A 27495-nucleotide genomic window follows, 5' to 3' on the forward strand; every position below is an offset into this window, starting at 1 on the left:
ATCAAATGTTCTTGTAAAAGTTCCGAGCGAAAGAAAATAAGAGCGGTAAACGACATGTTGCCCTGAAACGCAACGGTTGTGGGAAGTTCAACCATCCTCGCGTAATTGATCCGACGGGAAGAAACGCACAGATCACGGAAGTATCTATGTTTCACGAGCCCCGCTGTCATCATTGCTCCACACGTGAACGGGTGAATCTAGCGGACTTTCTATAGAGAAGATACTGTGAGGACTGGTTGAGCATGGTTTCCGCTCACCGTCACTGGAAACGATTAGTTTGACTTCCGCCGCCGTGTTTGAGTACAAGAGCATATCTCTCCATCCATTGTGTAATTGAGTCCTCTATTCACCTCTATTCCGGTACACGTTCGGCGATTGAATTTCAATCCGATCGGCGAATGGATCAATCCGATTGAGTTCGAATATTTTGCTTTCAAATTCAAATTCTAAAGAGCGGTGAATTTCGAATTCGAACTTTCATCGCAGCAGTCAGACAACTGCGAAACCAAAACAAAATCAAAAACGGCACGTTGTTTTAAAAGTTATATTTTCTACAGGAAATTATTTATTGCGCATTCGTCTACATTTGAATTAAAGGTAAAACCATGTAAAATAATACAGATTTCGATTTACAATTTTTCTCATTGATTTTTAGAGCGGTAAGCGGCCACAGGAGGTTACTCATCAGATTCTAAATATCACAAAGCAACGATACGGATGTGACTGTCTATCATTTGGAGAAGCCTTGTTTTGTGAACATATTTTCAGGAAATCGGCAGGATGTGGTTTACATCTACAAGGTGGACAAAGTTGTGAAGGAAAAATATCCCATCAATCGAATCATCGCTACATTCGAATTGTTGGCCCTGGCATTCCCAGACTTGCAATTTTCGCCTTGTAGCGGTTTCATAGCGAATGGAAACCGACACGGCGTGGTTTCTTTGTTTAGAGTTAAGTATAACCTGAATCATTGAAGTATAGTTAGTAAACGTGAGATCAACACACCAAATTTATTATTTTTTAATAAAACGAAAGAAAATTACAATCTTAATAAATCGCTTAAAAATCCATTTCCATCGAGCTCACCGCTTCCAGCTTCTGTGGACTTTGCTCGAGGACAATTTGGTTGACGGTTTCTCGGAGTAATGACAAGTATTCATGCGATTTCCGACACCTCTTGGTTCACCGTGAAGGGATACTGTTGTACCTCGCAAGCTTCCAGCATGAGGATAGCGCGTCGCAAATTGGTCAGACTTAGCGGTAATTCTTTTCTTCCCGATGTGCTGAAAGGCAAATAGTGCGGTTACATAAAAGAAACAAACAAATAACAATCTTACATTCAAAATTTTAAGAATATCCTTCTCAGATGGACCGCGGGAATAACCCGTCTAAGCAATTTGCTTGATCAAATCCATCACGTCCACCCTGTCATATATCCCGACATCCGATGGATTCACCTCGATGTGGTAATTACTGCTGAAGGTCATGATTTCTACCTTCCGGTTCGAGGGCGTTGTGAAGTTCACGTCCGGTTCGAGGGCGTTGAACCCGTTCCACGTCCGGTCCGTGAAGTTCCCGCAACAGACACTTGATGCAAGTTTTCTTACAATGCCCCGGAAGTCGGAAAGTCGCCCTGGGAGCAAATATTAATAAGATGCGAAGCTTGCGTTTTTGGTAGTCCAGCTTGGGCAGCTCAAGCGGAATTTTCATGCTCAGGAATATTTTGTTTGTATATTTTTATATACTATTTGGGTTGACCACCCAAATGGTATGTAAAAATATACAAACAAAATATTCTTGAGCATGAAAATTACTTTTAAATTGATCTTTTATACACAGATGAGACAGAGCGCACCAAATATAAACAGTGCCCTTTAGAAATTTGGAAAATGTCATCCTCCTCCAGAGATGCCAGACGATTTTTTTCAGAAAATCTTTGTCGAAAATATGAAATATTGATGTGTATAAATATCTGCCAGTTACCTTTGTTACCGTGAGAATCGCAAAGTGATCTTTAAAAAAAGAGGTTGTTAGCGCAGTGAACTGAACCAAGCCTTAAAGAAAAGATATACCATATCCCTGGAATCTGCAACATTATAGACTTAAATATCAATAAAATTGCGAACGAATCTGCAAATTTGGCATCCTTGCATTGATGGAAAACAAATTTCTAAATAATTCGAAGTCAAACGGATTGATAAATGTGCCTAATCGAAGTCGAACGGGTTACAAAATGCATCGTTTTGCTAATTTCAAACCAGATCGGGAACCGGAATAGAGGTGATTATCTCAAACTCTACTACTGTTTCGCGGGTCCCCTTTGGATTGATGAAGTGCCGATCCTGAGTTTAACGTCTACCACTAAGCTAGTCGCTACTTACATCACCCAGATAGATCGGCTGAAGGTGCTGGTGAAAACAATCTTTACTGCAAACTGTGATGTCGTGGTCATGATGGGTGATGGGACCTACTTAGCTACTACTTAGGGAGGCAATGACTGCCAATGACAGGCATCATCTTAACGTCCCCCACGAAGGATGTAAGTGATGACATCAAATATACCTACGATCCGCCAGAAGCGAATGTCTAAGCCGCTGTTCATTCCTTCTGGGCTTGTGGTGAACGGGGAAATGTTCAGTACGGAGTACCTGTCGTAAGTTGCCGCCTTCATCATGAAGTATAACGCGCGGGAGGATGTGGTTCTTTGGCCGAACCGGAGGAGATAGACCTGCTGAGGATATTCGTATTGCTCTTATCATCTTGCTGCGGTTTCCTCTGAATTCAATTTATACCCCAAACACATATTTTTTTCCTGATGACTGAACAATTATCGTTCAACCAAAAACTTTTCAATTTTCAAGCAGAGAACATCGTTCATCGCAAATTTCCAATTTCAATGATTATTTATTTCATGAAGATTGAAAATATTCAGAAAACCAAGGTAACATGAGCCGTGTACAGGAGAGATAAAATTGGTAATAGTAGTTAAGTTGTGGACTCTACATCGTGTTCCCAATTGATAATCGATATACTGCAGGTAGCAGCATAGGACCACAAAAAAGTTGCTCCTCATAAAAATAATTTCAATTCGGCCTTTCGCTCAATTTTGTTTGATGGAATTCTAGTGAATATACATTCATTTTTTCCAAAAACAGCCACGGAAAGATGTTGGTATTAGAACAAAGAATCATGGAAAACATTACTTGTTTGAATTACGGCATTCACACAAAAATCGGCTCTCTCAGTAACAATCGCCGGATACAGATGCATTTCCATCCATTTGTTTTCATTACCACTATTGATTGCTTTCGTTTTTTTCGGGTGATTGAAACAAGTGCTTTTTCATTCATTTTTATTAACAAATCTTTTTTTATTCAGAAATTGTTCAGCCTCATGAAAAGCGAACTTTATTTTTTTTCCCCAATATACACATTTTTCGTTGGTTGGTTTTTGTTCATCCAACTTTGGACCAGAGCGGTCGTTTTTTATCTTTTGTTCTCTCTGTGTGTGTATACATGTACGTGTGTTTGTGTGTGTCTGATAATAAACTGGCTGCATTTATTGAATGCGTTCTATTCATGCACACGACCTCGACTGATGTTTGTGTTTATTCGCTACATAATCGAAGTAATTTAAATATAATGTGTTCTTCAGTTTTCCTCTATTACGCTTATACTCATGCATAACCATTCGCATCATCCAACCGATGATGAGAACACAATCGCGTTTACGCTAGCCTCTTTGCTCGATAAGTTTTCCGTTCATGTACATCAGCTCTTTCTATTTTGCTCTCTTTTTCACCCTCACTAGTAACAGTTATACATACTTTAATTAATTTTAAATTGTATTTGTCTATCGCCCCTGGCCTATTTTAAGTGGGTGTTGAACATAAGCAAACAGCTTCCCCCCTTACGACGCCACAGGCGAAGTTGCTGGAAGTAAATAAATAATCCATTCACTTTATCCCTTCCATTCCATCGATGTGTACCTAAATAGATCAGAATCCAATAATTCTACGAGAACAAATCCATCCAATTCTTCGAAACTTAACAAAGTCAGCCCCCTAAAAGCCATCCACTTACTATTATTTGTCCTATAAATTTACTCTAATATTCTCCCCAGTAGTCACTAGATATATATGATACAGTTGCTTAGGCTAGCTAATTTGTCACCTCTTGTTGTATTTACTTCTTAAGTCTGATTTTTCTTTTTAATTAGTCCCTGGCCCCTGACAGGGTTATAATCTTTTGCTCCGGTAGAAAATCTGTTCTCTGTTGGTTCAAACTTGTACTAGCTATGATCCTTTCAAGTTTATTATTTTCATTTCACAGGTATCGATTATTATTTACAGCAGTATTATTGTATCCAAATCGGTCTAGTTCCCCTCTCATCTTTGGTAAACCAATCAAATGAAGTTACACTAATCCCCCGACAAATCGCCTTGGTTGTGCCTTAAGCCACTCCTTCACTACTGAGCTAGCTCAGATCGTCACCATCGTCGGGACGTGGGCGCGATGGAGGCCGGGACGTGTTTCAGGATATTTCCGCAATTCCCAGCTTCGCCAGATTGGTCAGCGTCGTCAGATCGTTCGGTTGTAACCGGAGGGCTTCCTTGTAGCTTATCGCAGCCTCCTGGGAGCGACCGAGGAGGTGGAGAATGGCGCCCAGGTTCGTGTGGGCGCGTGCCTCTTCCGGTCGAAGTGTGACAGCCTGCAATACAAGCGGGGGAAAGGGAAACCTTGTGTTAGAATCAAGATTCGCTGACCTTGTCGAGTGATGATTAATAACTCACCTGTCGGTACCATTTTTCCGCTTCGACCTTTCGGTCGAGCAGACGAAGTGCCGATGCTGCGGCCATTACCAGAGCGTAGTCCTCTGGGGCCAGCTCGGCCGCTCTGACTCGGTACTGGCCAGCCTCCGCTGTGCGTCGGACCGACGCTAAAAATTCGGCTGCAAATGAAAATAAAGGGAACGCTAAGTCAGATGATTTTTTCTAAAGTGTATATAAATAAGGTAATAAAGTACTATCTCAGTACTCTCCGGTTGGATTATAGTCCACCCAATTGTAACCTTTATAGTCGCATTGCTAAGTTCGGTCGATTAGTTTGGCATGTTATGTGGATGTTCAGTAAAGAAATCAAACCATCATTATAACAATTTATTGGGATCGATGTAGAGTCACAGATCTTCGAGGCACCGAGACAACAATTTTACTGATAGAAGCTTCACTAATTAGGATCGGGCAATAATTCAATTCGTTGAGCTCCGTGCATTCAATGTCGAAGCGAATGCATAAATAGTGCTCATTTCGGATCAACTAAGAAAGTTTCACGAAAATTGAAAAAAAATTGTAATTGACAGTGTTTTTCGAAACATTCTTCGAAATCCTTCGATGCGGTTGAATAACAGAAATCTCACCACTCGATTAGGATTGTTGTCAAAAATATAATTCACACTACCATCGCCATTATTTGAACATATCATTTGAATGACAATGGACTTGAATTCATTTTGACAACCGATTCCAAACGATTTTCACAATACATGAACTTTTATTCCAAAGACATTTGACCAACGACAACGAACGAACATTGTCTTCTCTTCTCTATAGATAGAGATGAACATAAAGGGTGTGTCACATCAAATTGCAACACGGAAAAAACGCTGTAGAAATTTAATTTTTAGGAATTATATCTTCAGCTTTCGCTTATAATCAGATAAGAGTGTATAGATCACGTTGGCCATGCTTCACTGTCAATTTTTCGTAAATTTGGAAAAATGTCGTCGAACGAAAAAGAGCGTTGTGATTTAATCCTGTGCACTCATTTCGAGAATCCGGAGTTGTCACATCGGGACATCGGTAAGATGCTGGGAATCGTCCAATCCACGGTCAGCAGAGTACTAAAACGATACTTCGAGAACCTAACCATCGACCGAAAGGTGAAGAACGGCAAAAATGGATGCTTCGTCAGTGAAAAAGATCACAAGCGCGTAGTTAAGCAGTTTAGACGTGATCCGAGAAGTTCGGTCCGGGATGTCGCCAATAAGCTGAATTTGTCAAGTTCATTCGTCCAGCGGACCAAGCAGCGGGAGGGCCTGCGTACATACAAGGTTCAGAAGGCTCCTAACCGCGACGAAAGGCAAAACATGGTGGGGAAGACGCGATCCCGGAAGCTGTACACCGAAATGCTGACGAAGCCGCATTGCCTGGTAATGGACGACGAAACCTACGTCAAAGCGGACTTTCGTCAGCTGCCGGGCCTGTTGTTCTTCTCCGCAGAGGACAAATTCAGCGTTCCGGAGGAGATTCGCAAGCAGAAACTATCCAAGTTTGCCAAAATGTACATGGTGTGGCAAGCGATCTGCTCTTGCGGAAAGCGGAGCGCCCCCTTCGTGATGACCGGCACGGTAAACGGGCAGGTTTACCTTAAGGAGTGCCTACAGAAGCGCTTACTACCACTATTGAAGCAGCACGAGGGCCCGACCATCTTCTGGCCGGATCTCGCTTCGTGCCACTATTCAAAGGACGTGTTGGAGTGGTACGAAGCCAACGGGGTCACCTTCGTGCCAAAGGAAATGAACCCGCCCAACGTGCCGGAGCTTCGCCCAATAGAGAAATATTGGGCGATTATGAAGCAGGCCCTCCGGAAGAACCCAAAAGTTGTCAAATAGGAGGCGGACTTCAAGAGAAAATGGATTTCTGTTCAAAAAAAAACTACAACCTGACGTTGTACAGAACCTTATGGACGGAGTAAAGAGGAAGGTGCGAGCATACGGGCTTGGGCTCGAAGTATGAATAAAAAGAAAATGCCAAAAATTGTTTAATAGTTTTTATTTTACTTTCTAAAATTTTCAAAAGGATCGGTCTACTGGGCGAATTTCTACAGCGTTTTTTCCGTGATGCAATTTGATGTGACACACCCTTTAGTACACAGTACAGTACAGTTTTATTGTAGAGAAATATTCTAATGAAACAGATAATGTAATAAAAACTAGAAAATAAAATAAGTAAAAAAAACTTTTTAAGTTAAACTGTTTGATTGTGATTAAACATAATAATGTACTAAAAGCTTGAAAATAATTAGGCAAGTAGCAGTTAGCAGTCGTCACACCTTTCCTTCATTAGTCTAGGGCATTGATAAGACTAACATAAAATCATGGGGCACGTTGGATTTCCATTATCCACAATTAGCGACTTCATCATATGTCCCACGATTTTATTTTAGTCTTATCAATGCCCTGGATTAATGAAGGAAAGGTGTGACGACTGCTAACTGCTACTTGCCTAATTATTTTCAAGCTTTTAGTAAATTATTATGTTTAATCACAATTAAACCGTTTAACTAAAAATGTTTTTTTTACTTATTTTATTTTTCATTAGGGTGCTTATTCCCATTTTAGGGAGGTCCGAACAATCAATTTTTGTCACTGTCTCCCTGACTCTTTTCAATAATTCATAACTTTTGAACCACTGAACCGATTGAGATGATCGACATATCAAATTGAAGCCAATGAAGCCGGTTAACTTCTAAAAATCATATCTCAAAAATGAAAAAAATGGTATCTCTAATATCGAGAAATGTTATGTAAAAAATCCTCAGCTTTCAAGAAAAAATAAAAAAAATATAGCGCTCTCTGGTTCAAAACCATGGAAACAATTAAAAACGACTACAGACAATAATAAAAAAATAAAATCCATTTTCTTTAGAAGTTCAATATTTTTAAATCAAAGTCTAGCTCATTGGCTTCAATTTGATATGTCGATCATCTATATCGGTACAGTGGTTCAAAAGTTATGAATTTAAAAAAAAAAAAAAATTTTGGGAAAAAATGGGAAAAAATGATTTTTCGGAACACCCTAAAATGAAATTGGGCACCCTACTAAAAAAATAAGCAAATACGGGTCTGATCACGGAAAAAACGCTGTAGAAATTCGCCCAGTAGACCGATCCTTTTGAAAATTTTAGACAGTAAAATAAAAACTATTAAACAACTTTTGACATTTTCTTTTTATTCATACTTCGAGCCCAAGCCCGTATGCTCGCACCTTCCTCTTTACCCCGTCCATAAGGTTCTGTACAACGTCAGGTTATAGTTTTTTTTGAACAGAAATCCATTTTCTCTTGAAGTCCGCCTCCGATTTGACAACTTTTGGGTTCTTCCGGAGGGCCTGCTTCATAATCGCCCAATATTTCTCTATTGGGCGAAGCTCCGGCGCGTTGGGCGGGTTCATTTCCTTTGGCACGAAGGTGACCCCGTTGGCTTCGTACCACTCCAACATTTCCTTTGAATAGTGGCACGAAGCGAGATCCGGCCAGAAGATGGTCGGGCCCTCGTGCTGCTTCAATAGTGGTAGTAAGCGCTTCTGTAGGCACTCCTTAAGGTAAACCTGCCCGTTTACCGTGCCGGTCATCACGAAGGGGGCGCTCCGCTTTCCGCAAGAGCAGATCGCTTGCCACACCATGTACTTTTTGGCAAACTTGGATAGTTTCTGCTTGCGAATCTCCTCCGGAACGCTGAATTTGTCCTCTGCGGAGAAGAATAACAGGCCCGGCAGCTGACGAAAGTCCGCTTTGACGTAGGTTTCGTCGTCCATTACCAGGCAATGCGGCTTCGTCAGCATTTCGGTGTGCAGCTTCCGGGCTAGCGTCTTCCCCACCATGTTTTGCCTTTCGTCGCGGTTAGGAGCCTTCTGAACCTTGTATGTACGCAGGCCCTCCCGCTGCTTGGTCCGCTGGACGAATAAACTTGACAAATTCAGCTTATTGGCGACATCCCGGACCGAACTTCTCGGATCACGTCTAAACTGCTTAACTACGCGCTTGTGATCTTTTTCACTGACGGAGCATTCATTTTTGCCGTTCTTCACCTTCTGGTCGATGGTTAGGTTCTCGAAGTATCGTTTTAGTACTCTGCTGACCGTGGATTGGACGATTCCCAGCATCTTACCGATGTCCCGATGTGACAACTCCGGATTCTCGAAATGAGTGCGCAGGATTAATTCACGACGCTCTTTTTCGTTCGACGACATTTTTCCAAATTTACGAAAAATTGACAGTGAAGCATGGCCAACGTGATCTATACACTCTTATCTGATTATAAGCGAAAGCTGAAGATATAATTCCTAAAAATTAAATTTCTACAGCGTTTTTTCCGTGATGCAATTTGATGTGACACCCCCACCCCTCTAGGGCGCCCTCCAGACGCGCCGTCTTGTTATTTAATAGCCATACCTCGTATACCATACCTGACAAAGCAAATATGGCTTTTAATTGTGTTAACTCCAACTTCTATGTTCCTAGATAAATTGCCACGCGGTTACATTCGGTTTTGTATTCAAAAATAAAGTTCACTAAACGTACTCAACGTATTTGAATTTTGTATTCAAAAATAAAGTTCACTAAACGTATTCAACGTATTTGAATGACAATGGACTTTAATTTATTTTGACAATGACACTGATTCCAAACGATTTTCACAACGGCTCTTTTGTTTGTATTTTTCTCACCATTCCAATCGACGAAAAGTTCTCCATCTTACTTTATTCTCCTTTCGGTCTCTCCCAGATCAGGAAAATTGACTAAGAAAGGATCCTAACATTCACCAGTACAGTTTACAGTGCGTCCAGATTAAAATAGAGCTTTGATCTTAGTACGATTTGTGAACGAGTGCAGCAGTCATTTCAAAATGTTTGCCGAATTCAAAAAAATAAAAACAAAATAGTATTTACCGATTTTTTCCGTAATTACAATCGATGGATCCATAAATCCATGGTGCTCCCTTGGCCGAGTGGTTAGCGTCATAACTAACATGCCGGGTGTTCGGGTTCGATTCCCGTTCTGGTCGGGGGAATTTTTCGTCAAAGAAATTTCCTCCGACTTGCACTGTGAACACGCGTATTCTAGAGCTTGCCACTCAGAATGCATTCAAGGCGTGTTATTTGGCATAGAAATCTCAACTAAGTACTAATAAAAATGACGCAAGTAATACTACGTTGAGACGGCGAAGTTCCTCTAGGAACGTTAGTGCCATTGAAGAAGAAGAAGAAGAAGAAGAAGAAGAAGGATCCATAAACAGATCAAAGCGAACCACGTGCCAACGAAGCCGCACGTGTGGAGCAGCGACTCACCCACTCTCAGCGCTTTTTCAGTGAGAACAATCTTTAATTGGATACTTGATATTTTCCGTCCGCTCGCTTTTGTCAGCTCTCGGCAATCTATTCAATTATTTCTTTTCCATAGCTCAATTTTTCATTCTTCAGAGGGCACAGAGGTACCCACCGCTTCAACCCAGCACGGTACATTGTATCCTTACTGCAACCAACCAACGAAGAATCTTCTCCCTTTTTTTCACGAATATCACTCAGCATTCAGTCAGCACACTAATGATGATATTGATGATGCACATCCATCTCGTGTTTTCTTACATCCCTACGTATCAAGCGGGACTCCTGGAGATATTCAACTTCTCCTAGACGAGTGAAGACTCACGGGGTTCCTGGGTTGGTTGGTGGGTTGTGACGGGAAGAAGATATTTTTTTATGATGTTCGCCCATCAATTCTGGTTTTCTGCCTTTCAATTTGCATATTTGTGCGAAGAGACACAGTCAATGAGCTTGCCAGAAGGAACAGGAAAAAATCGACAAGGTTTGTTATCTTTTGGGCGTGCTTCCCTTCCCGTCATTTTTTTTTCGTTTGCTCTTCTCAATCTTCCTCGAATGTGGAGAAAAAAAAAGCGGGTACGATAGTTCGGAATTGACTCTGTAAATAAGGTCGCTGATAGCTCTGGTGAGGAGAAAGAGCAGAGCTTTGCCTGCCATCCCGTTGATAATGCGATGATACGTGAGGGCAAGGAAGAGAATTGTGGCAGGTAAGCTGTGACGATGTAGCCGGATTCGTTACTGGAACAACATAAGAGTCTGTTCAGAATAATTGCCGTTGCCATTTCGAGGGGGGGTGTTTGATTGTTTGAAAAGTGGCGTGATCGCAATCTGGGCGATCTTGTGACGAGTGCCTTGGGTCAGAGGAAGGGTTTGTTAGATAATTACCCCGAGGATTGTAAAAATATATATATTTTAGAAAAATTAGTGGCAACAGCGTCATAAGTATTCTAATTTAAATCTTATTTCCAGGAAGCATCTCCGAATATAACATGTAAGGGGCTGTCCACATACCACGTGGACAGAAAAAGCACGTTTTTGGACACCCTCTCCCCCTCCGTGGACAAGCGTGGACATTCCTGATACCCCTCCCTCTGTTGTCCACGTGGACATTCCTCCATTTTTTAGAGACAATAGTTGACTGGCTCGTTGAACGGGCGAATTGCCGCTCAAACTCATAGACGTTAGTCAGTGCCCGATTTCTGACGCCGTTCACTTAACAGATCCGCAGATTCATCATAACCAGCAATCCGCATCCGTCTCTTTATGCAGAATATTTTCCCTTCTAAGCATCATTTACATTACACAATACCATGTTGGGTAGTGCATGGTGGCTACACTGAACCAAGTCAAAATAAAACACCTGCATTATCATCGTGATTGATAATTTCATCCAACAATTTTTTTTCTGTACAGCATCGTTAATCGTGAGAAATATTGGGTTGCTCGGAAAACTCGTGCCGATTTTATGGAAAAAAATCAAGCGCATCATTTTTATAGACAACAATTTCTTCCATTATATATGCGCCGTTTTATATTTCTATTCCACCTAGTGAGCTTCTTACAGGAACCTGAACAAGTGATAATCTGAGGAAGGAATATCGGGTGAATACGGCGGGTCCAACCAAACTACAAATTTTTGACGTAGGATTACGTCTTTCGGGAACATATTGGGGTACAAACTGAAAATCGAAAATCGAGCACATCGTGAACATTGTCCAATTTCAAACCCTTATTGCTCAGTCATTTCATGATGGATTGATTAAATTTTTGGGTCAATCGATTTCGGCACTCCATAACAATTTTTTATATAGAAGAAAATAATATATGTCATGAAACTAACTATCGAACAATTGAAAAATCTCAACCCCTATCCTAACGGAAATACCCTCTTTTGAAAGGACGACACATGCGGCTGTTCACTTATTCACATTAAAATCAAGCTGCCTGGGGGAAATCGAAATTTGAAATAGCAAATACATAAAAGTAGGGGGAGCTTTTACTCCCACCTATAGAGGCGAATGAACTGCAAAGTTTAAAGCCTATCAAAAACAAAGAATGGAATACTCCCACCGAAATGTTTGCCTAACAGAGACATCAAACAACAAGCTGCCTGGGGGAAATCGGCATAGCAAATACATGAAAGTTGGGGGTTTTGTTATCACCGAACTTTTGTTTGTTTCGGCATTGCAAATATATGCGATTCGAGGGCATTTTTATATTGTAAGTAAGGTGAGTGATACGATTTATTCTAGCAAATAAAATTAAAATTTAAGACTTTAATGTTGGTTGCTTGGTAGGTAGTATGGTAGTATGTAAGAAACGATTTATTCCAATTGGTCATTTGTTCATCTGGTTTAAGCTGTCTGTTTTGTTGTGTTCATTTTCACCCAAGGAAAGTTTATACGACGAGAAAAATTGGAAAAGTAAAGAAATATTAGAAAAAGTGATTTCCCATATGCTCTACATATAGTATTAGGTGTTGTTAGTCCGATTAAAATTCGCATTGGGTTGAATAGACTTTCATAAAGTAAAAATTATAAAAGAAAATTACCTTTTCCATTTCAAATATGTTTTCTCTATTTAAAGTAACATTTTGACGTGGGACTACGTCTAACCGAAATGTATGGGAGTAAAATGAAAACATAAACACTGAACATGCAGGAAAAAATGCAAGATTTCGAATGCTTATAACTCGAACATTTTCTACTGGATCGGAAAGATGTTTGCATCAATTGATAGGGAATATTTCTACGCATCTATCGCAATTAATAAAATGTTATTTTTCATTAGAAAAATAATGAAATAACTGTAAAATGTTAAGCGTTATCTAAACGACCTAACTGCCTCGTTTTGATTGGCCCGCTTTACGGTTTCCCCAACACTTGAAGTCTGTGTTGTGTTGAAGTCTTGAACCAAGAAGCCTTGTGGAAATCGGAATTGCAAATACATGAAAGTAGGGGGGCTTTTGTTCTCTCCGAAGCATCGAACAAGTGTGGGTTGAAATTAAGATGTTTGATCACTCGCTATTTCTGTGCGCCGTTTATGTACCACCAGACCGCGTCCGTGATGTAGCTTTGATGACCGTCCACAAATTGAATCTGCTGCTGGAAACGTACCTTTTCTCGGCCAGTCTTGCTCCCATATCGAGGTTGACGAGCCAATGGTACAATCTGCTATGAACAAACTCAAGGCGTCTTGCTCAGTTGGTCCTGATGGAATTCCGTCTATTATATTGAAGAAATGCGCAGCTAATCTGATGATTCCTCTTTGTCGCATTTTCCGCTTATCGTTGATTAGTGGAACATTTCCAACTTCCTGGAAGTCGGCGTTTTTGATTCCTGTACATAAAAAGGGTGCCAAGACTCAAATCGATAACTACCGAGGAATTTCCGCACTAAGCTCGGTCGCCAAACTGCTTGAGCTTGTTGTCTTGGAACCGATCTTTAGTTTCTGCCAGCATTAAATTGTAGAAGACCAACATGGATTTATGCCTAAGAGATCTACTGTAACCAATCTGTTGACTTTCACGGCTTATATAACGGAAGGTTTCAATAGCGCCAAACAAACAGATGCGATATATTTCGACCTGACAGCAGCGTTTGACAGCATTAATCACGAAATTGTGATTTCTAAAATGGAGAATTTGGGGTTTGGCGGCAGAATAATCAGTTGCCTGCGGTCATACCTAATCGGTCGCCAGCTAGCAGTAAAAATTGGTGATCATTTCTCGCGCAAATTCGACGCGCCATCTGGGATTCCTCAAGGCAGCCACCTGGGGCCGTTGATTTTCCTCTTGTACTTCAATGACGTCAATTTTAAGCTGAACCTTCCGCGCTTGTCATTCGCCGACGATATGAAAATTTATTTTATAATCAACTCGACTGCCGATGCCTGCCTACTTCAGCAACAGCTGGATAGTTTTGCCGAATGGTGTATTGCTAATTGCATGAATGTGAACCCAAGTAAATGTGCTATTATCACCTATTCAAGAAAAAAGGAACCGATCTTGTTCGATTATAAACTCTTGGATACTTCCATCGAGAGAACCAACTGTATCAAAAATCTAGGGGTACTTCTAGACAGCAAACTATCGTTACAGCAGCACATTTCATATATTGTGGGCAAAGCTTCCAGAAGTCTGGGATTTTTGTTTCGAATCGGTAAAGATTTCAATGACATATATTGCTTGAAGTCTTTGTACTGCTCGCTGGCACGTTCGACTCTTGAGTACGGCTGTCAAGTTTGGAGTCCTTACTACCAAAATGGTGTCGACAGAATTGAAGCTGTACAGCGCAGGTTTGTGCGCTTTTCTCTTCGACGCTTGCCGTGGAGGGATCCTTTTCGGCTACCCAGCTATGATAGTAGATGCCTTCTAATCCATTTAGACACCTTAGCTGTTCGCCGCAATGTCGCCCGTGCTATGCTAGTGTCTGATGTCCTGACGTCGAAAACAGAGTGTCCGGCGTTGCTCCGTTCATTCCAACTACAGGTGCCTCCAAGAAGTCTGCGGAACCGAAATTTGCTGCGTATACCGGTCCGGCGAACAAATTACGCTACCTACGGTAGTATATCCGGTCTGCTCAGAATGTTCAACAGAGTTGCAGAGGTCTTTGATTTCAATTTATGTAGGGTAGCTATTAAACGTAATTTTAAGAGAATATTAACCCATTTAAATATCATTAGGGCATAGATTCTGCCTGTTGATTATTGTAATAAATAAATAAATAAATAGACGAAATGTGTTCCCTAACACAGACTTCAAAACTAAGCAGCTTTGGAGAAATCGACATTGCAAATACATGATAGTAGGGGGAGCTTTTGTTCCCACCGAAATGTGATTCCCTAACACAGACTTCAAATCCAAGGAGCGTGGGGAAGTTGGCATTGCGAATACATGCAAGTCGGGGGCATTTTTGGGCCGACTAAAATTTGTTTCTTCAACACAGGCTTCAGAAGGTATCTAGGAAAATTGGGATTGCAATAATTCTGGCCTCGAGGGGGGACCCCTGTCTGGAAGGTCGGAAAACAAATTCCAATGAATATTTTGAAACTTTAGGACAATACCTAAAGGGATACATAGGGATTTTTGAAAATTCGAAAAATTGCCAAAATGGCGGTCATTTTTGTTACAAATGACTAATTTTTCATAAAAAGTCGCTGTTTAGAAGCTCATAAAAAATCGAAAAAATAGATATCAAAAAACGGCTATGTAACGCTTTAGATAATCCATTTTTACATGCAGATTAAAAATTTCAGCCAAATCGATCGAGAAAATTCTTTTGGGGTAACACACAAAAATTCGATTTTTTTGATTTTCTAGACCGGGCCCCCTTAAACGCGCCTCAGAAGTGTTCAGCTGCCATGTAGGTACTTGGACCGTTTTCGAACTCCACTGAAAGCTTAGATTTGCGCAGTTTAACAGTTTCTGAAGCCAACTAACAGTTGAGATATTGGCATTTTCCGAGCAGAGTCCATAAGATAAGACCTAGAAGGGTGGACGCTGGTAATACAGCTTTTTTTCCAATCCAACCAAACACAGTGTATGATTTCTTCGTGGCAAAACACGATGCGTTCATGAAGCGAATCTCAAATGGAGATGCGTTCAATCAAATGTTTTTGGTCAAATAATATGGAACCCATCCATTGCAGCGTTTTACGTAACCATATTTCACCAGGTGCTCATGAACGATGGTTTCAGCTATCTGTAGTGAATCTGCTGTGTCATGTGTCGTGTAACGAGGATTATTTTTGATCAGTATCTTGATTCGATTGTCATCAGTGTTCCCAGACAACCCAATAGAAGCGTATTGCAAAAATTCCTTCATCAAAGAAGAGCATCGCTACCAGATATAGATCTGCGGAGATATGGCCCATGCATCAAACAATGTGTTGATCGCCTTCCATTTTCGCAAAATCTCAGTTAATAGAAGCTGAGCAGCGGAAGCTGAATCGAAACCCACATCTATTAAAATAACGTCGTGCTTTGAATACATTTGAGAAAAAAAATCAGAGGTACAGAGTGCGAAGTCGAAATTTTAAAATAATTTTTAAAATGCTGTAACTTCGTGAAAAATCAACGCATAAATATGAAATTTTCATAATTTAAAACTTGAATTTTCAACACATACGCAAGAAAACGAATGTTACTAATCGCACATTTCGAGGGTACGCATAGCATTTTGTACTGCTGGCACAATTTTCAATGACGCGCTTCTCTAATTTATTCAAAACATTCATTGATTGGCTAAAAAGAATGGCTGAACGTATCATTAAGAATCAATACAGGAGTTTTGAGGATATACTAGGCTCAAAATGTTCTGCTAACATCGAAACATGCTGCAATATTTGCAAAATAACAGACACAACAGCAACACATTTTATAAAACACTACAGTAAAACTTTTTTTGGCGCTTTTTCAAAATCGATGCAAACAAATTTTATTGAATTAAATTTCGTGCGTTTTTCGTAGAATCAACAAATTAACTTTATACACACACACAATTTATTAGAGTTCTCCAAACTGCCTGCCGATAAGCGGAGCGTTAATCATTTATTGAATTATTAACCATCGAAGACGATGGAACGCTTTTACATACATGCAAAAATAGCTTTGTATTGAAAGCTCCTACTGGAATATTTTTAAAATCTGATAAAGGCTGGTTGATAAAGTTAATTGTTTTTTTGTTGGCTTAGCTAGATGAAGGTCTCAAAAAACCTAGAAATTACACAAAGAAATCGATTTTTTCTTGTTTTGTTACTATAATTTTAATCACTACATTTATACAAACCAAGATAGAAATCCGTCCGTAGGTATTCCGAACATAAAGCTTTGAAAGGTTGAAGTTGATGCTTTGAAATGATGTATATCCATCTTCATAGGTTGAGTTTTCATGAAGTTACAACATTTCAAAAATCACTTGAATTTTACAACCTCACACTTTGTTCCTCTAATTTCTTTGTAAGATTCTTCGATTGTGCCTTCATCTTAGTGGAATGCATGATTCTCTCCTACCAAAGGAAATAAATCGATTGCTCTCAATTCATGTGGATAACTTTCAAAATACACGTTTCAGGGAAGAAGTTCAACAGTATGGAAAGATATGGATGTTTTGCGTACTCAGGTAGCTCAAGCCTTCTTTTATAAACACTGAATACAAAGAGTTCGATAATTCTTGAAAATAAAGCGCATCATTTAAAAAAATATGAATCGTGTCCACGTGGATAGTATTTAAACCCCCTCCTCCCCCACCGTGGACATTTTCGTAACCCCTACCCCCCCTAAAATTGTCCACGTGGTATGTGGACAGCCCCTAAGTCGATTCATCTAAAACAGTGGTGGCCAGGTATAGACATGATGCGGGCCGCATTAGAATATTCATTTTTTTCTCACTACTTTTCATAATGAAATGTAAAATATACGTTTTCAAGTGGTACTTTTTTGACTCGCTTTTTATTTAAAATTAGAATTTCAGTTCTATACATGTAAAATTAATAAATGAGATAAAAACCAAAATCTTTTATTGAAGGTATAGAAGTATCCAGAATTATAGTATAGAATTAATCCAGAAAATTCGTGTGCTGAAGAGTCAAATGCGTAAATAATGAGCTGTTTTAAAAGCTTAAAAATGGTTTGTATGTATGCGTGCAGACATCTCTTTCTGTTTTCTTTTCTCATTTCAATTGGGATTGTGCTAAAAAAAGTCCAAACGATGTCAATGGGGATCGAACCAAGGCCGGCTAGAATGCAAAGCTGCTTTACACGATCACGCTATCCACATAGCTAATGATGCTTCAGCAGTTGTTAAGCAAATACTTGATAATATTGCACCTGATTATAAGATGAAGGAGATGATTATAAGGAGCGCATGAAGGAGAACAATATCTATCTCGGTCTGGACCGTGTATGTGACAAAGTATGCGGAAAGCTTTTTTGTCTTTTGTTTCGCCCGTTCGTATTAATCTTATATTGCTGTACAATGTATATTATACAAATGCTTACCAGTATTTGTGAGTCATGACATTTTATGTTATATTATTTCTCATTTAATGGCATAAATCAGGACGACAAAACATGAGCTAAAAATCAATTTTGGGTGTAGGCACGCTCCTCTAACTTGGCCCAAAGTGAATAATCTGATGGATTAATAAATGGCCAATCATTTTCGGAGATGAAGTCTGGTAGATTTGTTGCTAGTCTCGTTTTCCAACCAGGAGTTTTTGCATCGTTCCAAACATATTCGCTCCAATGTCAATAAATGACTCATACAAAGGTGTACGCACCAATTAATATATTCAATTAATTTCGACCGATGAATGCTTTTGTTACCGAAGAGGATTGCATTGAGCGCGTTCATGAACAACATAGATAACATTGTACAGCCGTACCGACCTCGGACATCCCTTTTTGGGCCTCTCGCCCACATCAGTTGTTTCTTTGTACTGTTTTAGTGTTCGGAACACGAATCGTTCATTGATAGAAAGCAAGGTTGAGCAACTCGTAGATCTGTTTTGTCGTTTTTCCGCACTTAAATAACGTGACAGTTTCCATCACTTCTCGTACAGACCGAACTTTATCGTTGCTAGGAAACCGAACAAGTACTGATGGGACCACGAAACTTGGTGAGAGTGAAGGGGGATATCGAACTACATAACTGCAGTGTTACCACTTTTCTTCGCTCCAAAAATTCGTGATTTCACTCACAGAATTATGGCTATACTTGATAATGTGAATATGGTATCACGATTAAATTGGACGTTCTTTCAATCATCAACAATTTTCTACGATGTTTCGTGTTTGTTTCAATATAGAAAATTCATAAATACAAACATACTCCAACGCCGTTTCGATTTCACTCGAACTACTTTCCTTGAGTCATTTTATCTAAATCAGCTGGAATGTGATAGATAGGGTTGCGAAGCGTGTTTTCCAAATGACTATCATTTCACTTCTTTTATAACTGAAACAATTGCTCACATATATTTGTGGATTCATGCAAAGAAGTAATAGAATGAGCCTGTTTTATTAGTTCTGGAAATCGCACTTCTTGAACAAATTTGAAGTACAAATCCAAGACATCATAGTTTTCAAATTTGTCTCGCAGCTCTAAATCACATTGCGTTTCATTGAGCTATATCTGCATGGTTTCAGCGACATGTACATTATCGATACTGAATGGGGTAGAGGAAAATGGATATTTTTTCCATTAAAGTATCAAAATCTACGAGAAAAATCAGCATTGATTAATCCTGGAAATTTTTCCTGGTTGTCGGCGTTTGAGAAATTCCCAATGTCAGAAAATGGGTAAATAGAAAATTTACCATTTGTTGTTTGAGCTTGCGTTTGTTTCCGAGTGAAAAGAAAAGAAGAAAAGTAGCATGGAACTCACGATGATCCAATGCGTGCGAGTTGATTTGGACGATACCCTTCAAGACATCCTCGAATCCTACATTCATAGGAGAAAGTTAAGCCAATTTTCTAGCACAGGATGTGACAACAAACTTGTCCATTTTTTGACGCATGGTTCGACTCATATTTTCGTTTCAGATTGAACCTTCAAAACAGCAGCAGCTTCATCACAAATCAAATAAACCAATTTCTGATTTATGCACGTAAAAAGTATATTTGAGACAATTTTCCCTGGAATACAAGTCCTTTTATTTTTTACTAGTGTAGCATACAATTCAAATTTTAAATTTCATGGTATGGGTACGTAATTCTGTGGATCGTTTGATGTTTACTCGCAACCGAGCAACTGACAACGTATAAACCCGGTTTTACTGCCGTTACATGCACGAACTTATGCGAGTGTGAGCAGAACAGAACCTAAAACGTGAAAAAGACCTTTGTGTACTAACGAGAACAACTGGTCGGTGTTAAGACAGAGCGGACCAAGTCGCAAAATACAAAATTTCAGGTAATCGATTGCATGACGTTAAGCATTTTGTAAGCTACATTCCACATTTATCAGATTTGGAAAAACATGCGTACTGCAGGAATAACTTATCGAAATTGTTTTGAATGCTCAATTGAAACCCCTCATAGCCCCAAACTTCAAACTCGTTTTTCTCGAAATCATAAAAATGTCACATGGTCCGGTCTGACTTAACACCGACCAATTGTCAGAGAGTTATATTAGCACGGAAAAAACGGAAAAGAAAACAGAAAATGATCAGCTTGGATACACACGATTAACAAGAATTGATCGCAAAGTTATTTTAAATCAATTAAATTTTCAACTGTATTCTTCATTAGGCTCAGATGAATTCTTTTTAAACGGTTTTATTTAGCTTGTCCTGTAATCTGTTTGTATGTTTGTATGTTTGTAACATGTTTGTCTGTAGCGCTGACCCACATTAATAGAAATTTTACCACCTTTCTGTTAACCGATTGATCTGAAATTTGGAACACACCTTTATTCTTGTAGTTTTTATAAAACTGCGTATTTCATGATCTTGAAAATCCAAGATGGCGGCCGCTAAAAAATGGCGGATCATATATTTTCTCAAAACCTTATTGATGGGTTTTCAATAAATATATATATATATATATATATATATATATATATATATATATATATATATATATATATATATATATATATATATATATATATATATATATATATATATATATATATATATATATATATATATATATATATATATATATATATATATATATATATATATATATATATATATATATATATATATATATATATATATATATATATATATATGGCTATCAAATGAAACGGCTTCACTAGTAGAACACGGTTGTTTATGAAAAATGCAAATCCATCAAAATGCTACCAAATGGTGGACTACATATTATGTCAAAACCCCATTAATATGGGTTTCAAATGAATGGGCTTGACTAGTAGAACACAGTTATTTATGAAAAATTGCAAATCCAAGATGACTGCCACTACCAAATGGCTGACTACATATATTCTCAAAACCCGATTAATATGAGCATCAAATGAAAGGGCTTGAAAAGTAGATCACAGTAGATCATGAAAAATCCAAATCCAAGATGGCCGCAATCACAAAATAGCAAATTACTTCCTTAAACGGTTTTATTTAGCATGAACTGTTTGTATGTATGTTTGTATGTCTGTAGGGTTGTCCCATATTATTGGAAATTTAACCAATATGAACTGACAGGATTTATACAACACCTTTATCTCTGCTGTCATTTTAAAACGGCTTATCTTGAAAAATCCAATTTGGCCGCGCTACAAAATGATTCCATATCATTTTTTAAAAAAAAGGTTGATTGTGATATGTGTATCAAACGAACGAACTTGACTTGGAGAACACACTATGTATTTTCTGCAATCCACTCAATATCGGTATCAAATAAAATTATTTTACTGATAGAATACAATACAATATTTTTATTGTAGAGAAATATTCTAATGGAACAGATAACGTACTAAAAACTAGAAAATAAAATAAGTAAAAAAAACTTTTTAAGTTAAAAGGTTTGACTACTACTTGCCTAATTATTTTTTAACTTTCAGTATATTATTATGTTGATTATTATTTCAAATTAAAGTTTGGTTTATGCCATTATGTGTGAAATACAACATCATTCAAATGTCCACCTAGGGCTTCCTCGCACACCTTGATTAGGAACAGGTAATTTTCGATGACTTTTCAGCACATATGGGGCGGTATCTAGGTCATAACTTCACGAATGATGTCTTTCAAATGTTCAAGAGTTTGCGGAGAGTTGGCGTAGACACGGTCTTTCGCATAACCCCACAAAAAAAAAGTCTAGCGGGTTCAAATCGCATGATCTGGACGGCCAATTGGCATCACCAAAACGCGAAATTATGCGTCCCTCAAATTTCGTTCGCAATATGGCCATGTTCGGTCGTGTTGTGTGGCACGTGGCGCCGTCCTGCTGAAACCACGTGTCATCCGTATCCATATCTTCAATTTGTGGCAAAAAAAATCGGTTAACATGCGGCCATAGCGCTCACCACTCACAGTTACCGTCTCGCCGTCCTCATTTTCAAAGAAATACGGCCGATGACTCCACCAGACCAAAATGCGCACCAAAAAGTGACTTTTGGCGGATGCAATGGCCTCTCAACAATCACGTGTGGTTTTTCTGAGCCTCATATACGGAAATTTTGGGTGTTCACATAGCCACCGAGCTCGAAATGTGCCTCATCGCTGAAGAAAATTTGATGCGAAAATTTAGCATTTTGCTGCTGTTGTTCGTTCACCCAATCGATGTATGCCCGACGCATTCCATGGTCACCACGCTCTAATTTTTGTACCAGTTGGACTTTATATGGATGTAGGTGCAAGTCCAAATGCAAAATTCGCCACAATGATGTGTTTGACAAGCCCAATTGCTGAGCACGCCGTGGGATCGAAACATTCGGGTCATCCTCCACACTGGCAGCAACAGCAGCAATATTTTCGGCCGAACGCACATTACGATGATGCACAGGTTTCACAATATCCGCTACGGATCCAGTTTGTTCGAATTTACGCACTACATTAGCGATTGTGTGCTCTGTAGGCTGTCCATGACGACCAAAATCCGTCCGTAATGCTCGAAAAACATTTGCCGGTTTTTCATCATTTTTATAGTATAATTTAACAAGATTAACACGTTGTGCGATGCTAAAACGATCCATATTGTAAAATAGCAGACATTCAACTAACGATATGACGCTTTGGTTGACAGCTATGTCAAACGGTTGTCAGCGCAGGGCTGTATACTTTCGGAAGTCCGAAATGGAAAACCCTGTACAATCGTAAGCAATGGCATAGAATATTTTAGAGCAAGCACACAGGAGAATGATACTACGGTTTTTTTTTCTGAATACTGTGCCTATCATCAAATTTTTAATGAAACTTTTGCTAAAGAGTGGTTGAATATAGCGATTGGAGATTCCAATGTATAACGACACTTTCAATAACATAGGAGGAATGCCATTATTCCCATGGCAATAAGAATATTCCATTCTTTGAAAGGTATGAGTAACGTAACTTTGGTGGTTCCCGCTTGAAAAGATGGTTCACATAGATATTTCACTAGTTTTCCTGAGATTTTTGTACTAGGACTTCAAAATGCGTAACTCAACAATTAATCTAACTACTCTATTTTGGTTTTTTTTGACGTAGGATTACGCCTTTCGGGAACATATTGGGGTACAAATTGAAAATCGAGAATCGAGCACATCGTGAAAATTGTCCAATTTCAAACGCTTATTGCTCAGTCATTTCATGATGGATTGATGAAATTTTTGGGTCAATCCAATTGGCACTCCATAACAATTTTTGATATTGAATAAAATAATATATATCATTAAACTAACTATCAAACAATTGAAAAATTTCAACCCCTATCCTAACGGAAATACCCACTTCTGATTGGTCGAAATTGACGACACATGCGGCGGTTCCCTAACAGAGACATCAAAACCAAGCTGGCGGTTCCCTAACAGAGACATCAAAACCAAGCTGCCTAGGGGAAATCGGCATTGCAAATACATGAAAGTAGGGGGAGCTTTTGCTCCCGCCGAGATGTGTTCCCAAACAGAGACATCAAAACCAAGCTGCATGATGGAAATCGGCATTGCAAATACATGAAAGTCGGGGGCATTTTTATATTGCAAGTAAGAAGAATACGAATAATTCTAGCAAATGAAATTTAAATTTGGAACTTTAATGTTGGTTGCTTCGTGAAACTCCATATCAATGTCCGATCGTGTATTGTGAAAAATTTAGCACAAGGGTTAAAATTCGCATTGGGTTGAATAAACAATCAGAAAGTAAAAATTATAAAAGAAAATTACCTTTCCCATTTCAAATATACTTTCGCTATATTAAAGTAACATGTTTTTACTGATAAGAAAAATTGATAATTGTGTTCGGTATTAAGAATTATCTTATATTACATTGGTCAATTTTTTTCTTTATCATCAATACATATCACAAGAGGCATCTCGTCTAGGATTATAGAGGGCGGTTCTCATCATATCTCGTTCCACTTCGGTATCCCTTATCTGATACGCACCATCCAACGACTGTTTATCATCCTTCTGTCATCATCACCCGTTAAACACTGGTGGAATGAACAAATACCCAAAAATCAAACAAAACGACCCTTTTCAGGTCCACCTAATCATTATCAAAGAGTTTAACGATGTAATTATCCAAAATCAGATAACCTAACGGAATCCTACGTCAATTATGCGGTTGTGTCTCGGACACAACCCTCCTGTGACTTTTTTGTTAAAGATGCATGGTGGTCTAACAAATCGACTGGTATACTACTTTAGTGAAGACTTCGTTTTCTGATAATAACTTCCTGGAAAGGAGCGTCAATGTTTATTTGAAGCTCACATATATTTTGGATCTGTAGGGAGACATTTCTGAGAAATGTTTCCGCCACACACTTCCAGGAATTTATCAACAGCTGGAACGAGCAAGACGGTGGTGGGTGTGGCTAAAATTTACTTACCATAATGATGGTGAACACTGGCATCGGCAGGCGCCAAACGGAGTGCCCGCCTAAACCACTGCTCCGCTTCCGACGTTCGGCTGCTCTGGTTTCGGGCAGGAATTAAATTTCCAATCCAATAGCGATGTAGCGCACAGAAGTCGCCCACAGTTGGTTGGGAAATTGAGACCAATAGTTAGTTTTGAAATACCAAATCTGGCAGAGCTTGAGTACACTTACATTTCTCGCCAGCATCGATCCGTACGATAGATGAGCCGCTATATGATCCGGCTGGGCCTCGAGTGCTGCCCGCTGGAATCGCTCCGCTTCGGACCACTGGTTGAGCCGGGCAAAGACCTCGCCCAGTCGATGATAGATGCCCTGGAATAACGTTGAATGGGTTTAGTTTCACGCACCACCGGATATTGGTAACCAGATTGAAACGAGTTTAAAATTAGCGGCAAATGCAGCTTTAATAGAGATGAATTGAATTGTCCCCCCTATATAGCGCCATCGGAAGGACATTGGATCTACGCTGTGGACAATGTGGAGAAAATTAATGAGTTCGTCGTCTCCGTAGGAGATCTCTGGCCGTGGCGTGGAGTGGAGAAGCGAGGAAACTTTTCCGATTCATGCAACAGATTGCACTTCGCTCGGTGGGATTTCCATTAGTTTCCCGCGGCGATTGCTGCCACTGCTGCTGATGGTAGCCGGTGCTGACATGGATAGCAGGAAAACCGGTCGGTCTCAGGGAAAAGCAGTGGGGGACGTAAATTTTGTAACAAAGTTTTGAGAATGTGCGAGAGAAATGTTGTGTCACGTGAATCGTGGGACATCGTGCAGAAGGACATGCGCAAGTTTAGTTTGCACCAATACAAGTGCAAGCACCCCGGTCGGGTCCCACTGGCAGCGGTGAGTGAGAAGTGAGGATGGTCGCGTGAAATAGCGAAAAATCGCGCGAGACAATTCATTTCGGCAAATTGCATTCTGTTCGTGCGGAAATAATCCAGCGTCACCCACGCTGCCTCACATGCGGACGAATTCGGAATAATCGATTTTCCGTGCATTGCACACATTAGTTCTATAGTTCAAAGTGAAATCCGTCTTTAAAGCAGTGAATATTGTATCAGCATTCGCAGATTTTGTAATGTAAAACAGATACTTGTTCATATAATATGTTCATGCTGGGTTTCATCTTGGCGATCGAAACGTTTGTGGTGTCATCCAGAAATATTGTACGGGTTTTTAGAAATTTCAATTCTTTATATGTATTCGATTTGACTTATGAGTATCAGCTTCAATTCTGGTATAGCCAATATTTGTTATCCGGTCGGATACCGGATATAAAAAAAAAACAATAATTTCTGATTAACACAAGATAAATCATAACAAACTAGCACATTAGCATCTTTCACACACAATTAAAAATATAACGCTTTGCTTTGTACGAGGCAAGCTTCGGAGAACAGTCTTTCGCTGTAAACACTATCGCAAGGACCTGAAAGATAATTTTCTCGTAAATTGGGATTTGTTTGCAAATTTTAATTCGTAAATAGCTTCATTCATTCACTAGTTTAATCAATAATTTAATCAAAACTCACAAAAGATAGCTCTGCGCAGCGGCGATATCGTACTCAATGAGGAACATCCGAGGTGGGATTATTGCTAATTGAAGAAATACAATCGATGACTAAGCCAACGGCAGTCCTACGTCAACATTGCGGTTTTATCATAGATATAACCCATACAAAGTTTTTTCGCTACGTCGATGGTAACATGGCACCCCATTTCGGGACGATAATATTCGGCTGCTCGTTCAGTCTTATCGGATGGTTTTTAGTGTCAAGATGTACAATTCACAAAAACGTGTATTTTCGGTGAAATCGTATTACTGAGCTATGATTTTACAAATTTAGGATGTTTTGGTTATGGTAGCTCATTGGACAGAAAATGAGAACATGAAAAACAACAATTTTTGTGTAATTGTTCAAAAAATACTTTTGGCTAATTGGCTTCAATTTGATATGTCGATCATCTGAATTGGTTTAGTACAGGGTAACTTCGATATAACGTACATTTTACATTCAAAATTGTACGTTGTATCGATTTATATGTTATATCCAAGCATAATAAAGAACTCAGAAACGTAGCTTATATTAAAAGTTATGATGTTGCTGTTTAGGTAAGGTTAATGAATAAATTCAATTAGAAGACGAAGCCAGCCTTTCTCATGATGTTTTACGTCGTACTGTTGATTAGAACTTGATTCATTTAGAATCCGGAATCACAAAACAGTTGTATTTCGGGATTGGTTAAAGGTACAAAACATGCTTTAGTATCAAAATACAGATCATTTATTGAACAATTTTATGAATATTGAAATATAGGGTTGGGTAAAAAGAAATGTCGTATTTATGATCGAAATTTGACGCTTTATTCAACATACTTCTTCTTGAATGGCGTTAACGTTCCCTGTGGAACTTTTGCCGACTCAAAGTATGCATCAACTAGCGTCATTTATTAATACTTAGTTGAGATTTCTTAAGTCAAATAACACGCCTTGAATGTATTCCGAGGGGCAAGCTCTAGAATACGCGTGACCACAGTGCAAGTCGAAGGAAATTTCTCTGACGAAAAATCCCCCGGCCAGAACGGGAATCGAACCCGAACACCCGGCATGATAATGTGAGACGCTAACCACTCGGCCACGGGTACACTCATGTAACATACTTAAAATTATCCTATTTAAGTCAAATATGCGCCGTTTTGTTCGCAAACTTGTTGCCATTTAGAAGGCAATTTCATTATCCGGGCATCCGTCAATCCGGGCATGGCGATGGTTTGGGCCGGTTCACCGCGCTTC

General features: G+C 39.3%; 1 protein-coding gene and 1 long non-coding RNA gene across 3 annotated transcripts in view; both read right to left on the bottom strand.

Moving 5' to 3' along the window:
• Positions 1 to 560: 560 nt before the first annotated feature.
• On the bottom strand, positions 561 to 1809 carry LOC129780141 (uncharacterized). Its single transcript, XR_008743839.1, has 3 exons — positions 1338 to 1809; positions 1087 to 1283; positions 561 to 962 (listed from the first exon to the last, which is right to left on the bottom strand). It is a non-coding gene; the product is annotated as an uncharacterized LOC129780141 (long non-coding RNA).
• Positions 1810 to 3365: 1556 nt separating this feature from the next.
• Positions 3366 to 27495, bottom strand: part of LOC129774818 (protein O-mannosyl-transferase TMTC2) — a 786337-nt gene continuing 762207 nt past the window's right edge. The window contains exons 9-12 of one of the 2 annotated variants that reach the window (XM_055778813.1): positions 24873 to 25013; positions 24654 to 24738; positions 4793 to 4950; positions 3366 to 4710 (exon numbers count right to left, since the gene is read on the bottom strand). In XM_055778813.1, the coding sequence (XP_055634788.1) occupies positions 4534 to 4710; positions 4793 to 4950; positions 24654 to 24738; positions 24873 to 25013 (561 nt within the window). In that variant the 3' untranslated portion in view covers positions 3366 to 4533. Of the gene's footprint in view, positions 4711 to 4792; positions 4951 to 24653; positions 24739 to 24872; positions 25014 to 27495 lie in introns of those variants that run through there. The other variant, XR_008742781.1, reaches the window with a different exon arrangement.

The sequence above is a fragment of the Toxorhynchites rutilus genome, chromosome 3, assembly GCF_029784135.1.
Source record: "Toxorhynchites rutilus septentrionalis strain SRP chromosome 3, ASM2978413v1, whole genome shotgun sequence".
Taxonomy (NCBI): Eukaryota; Metazoa; Arthropoda; class Insecta; order Diptera; family Culicidae; genus Toxorhynchites; species Toxorhynchites rutilus.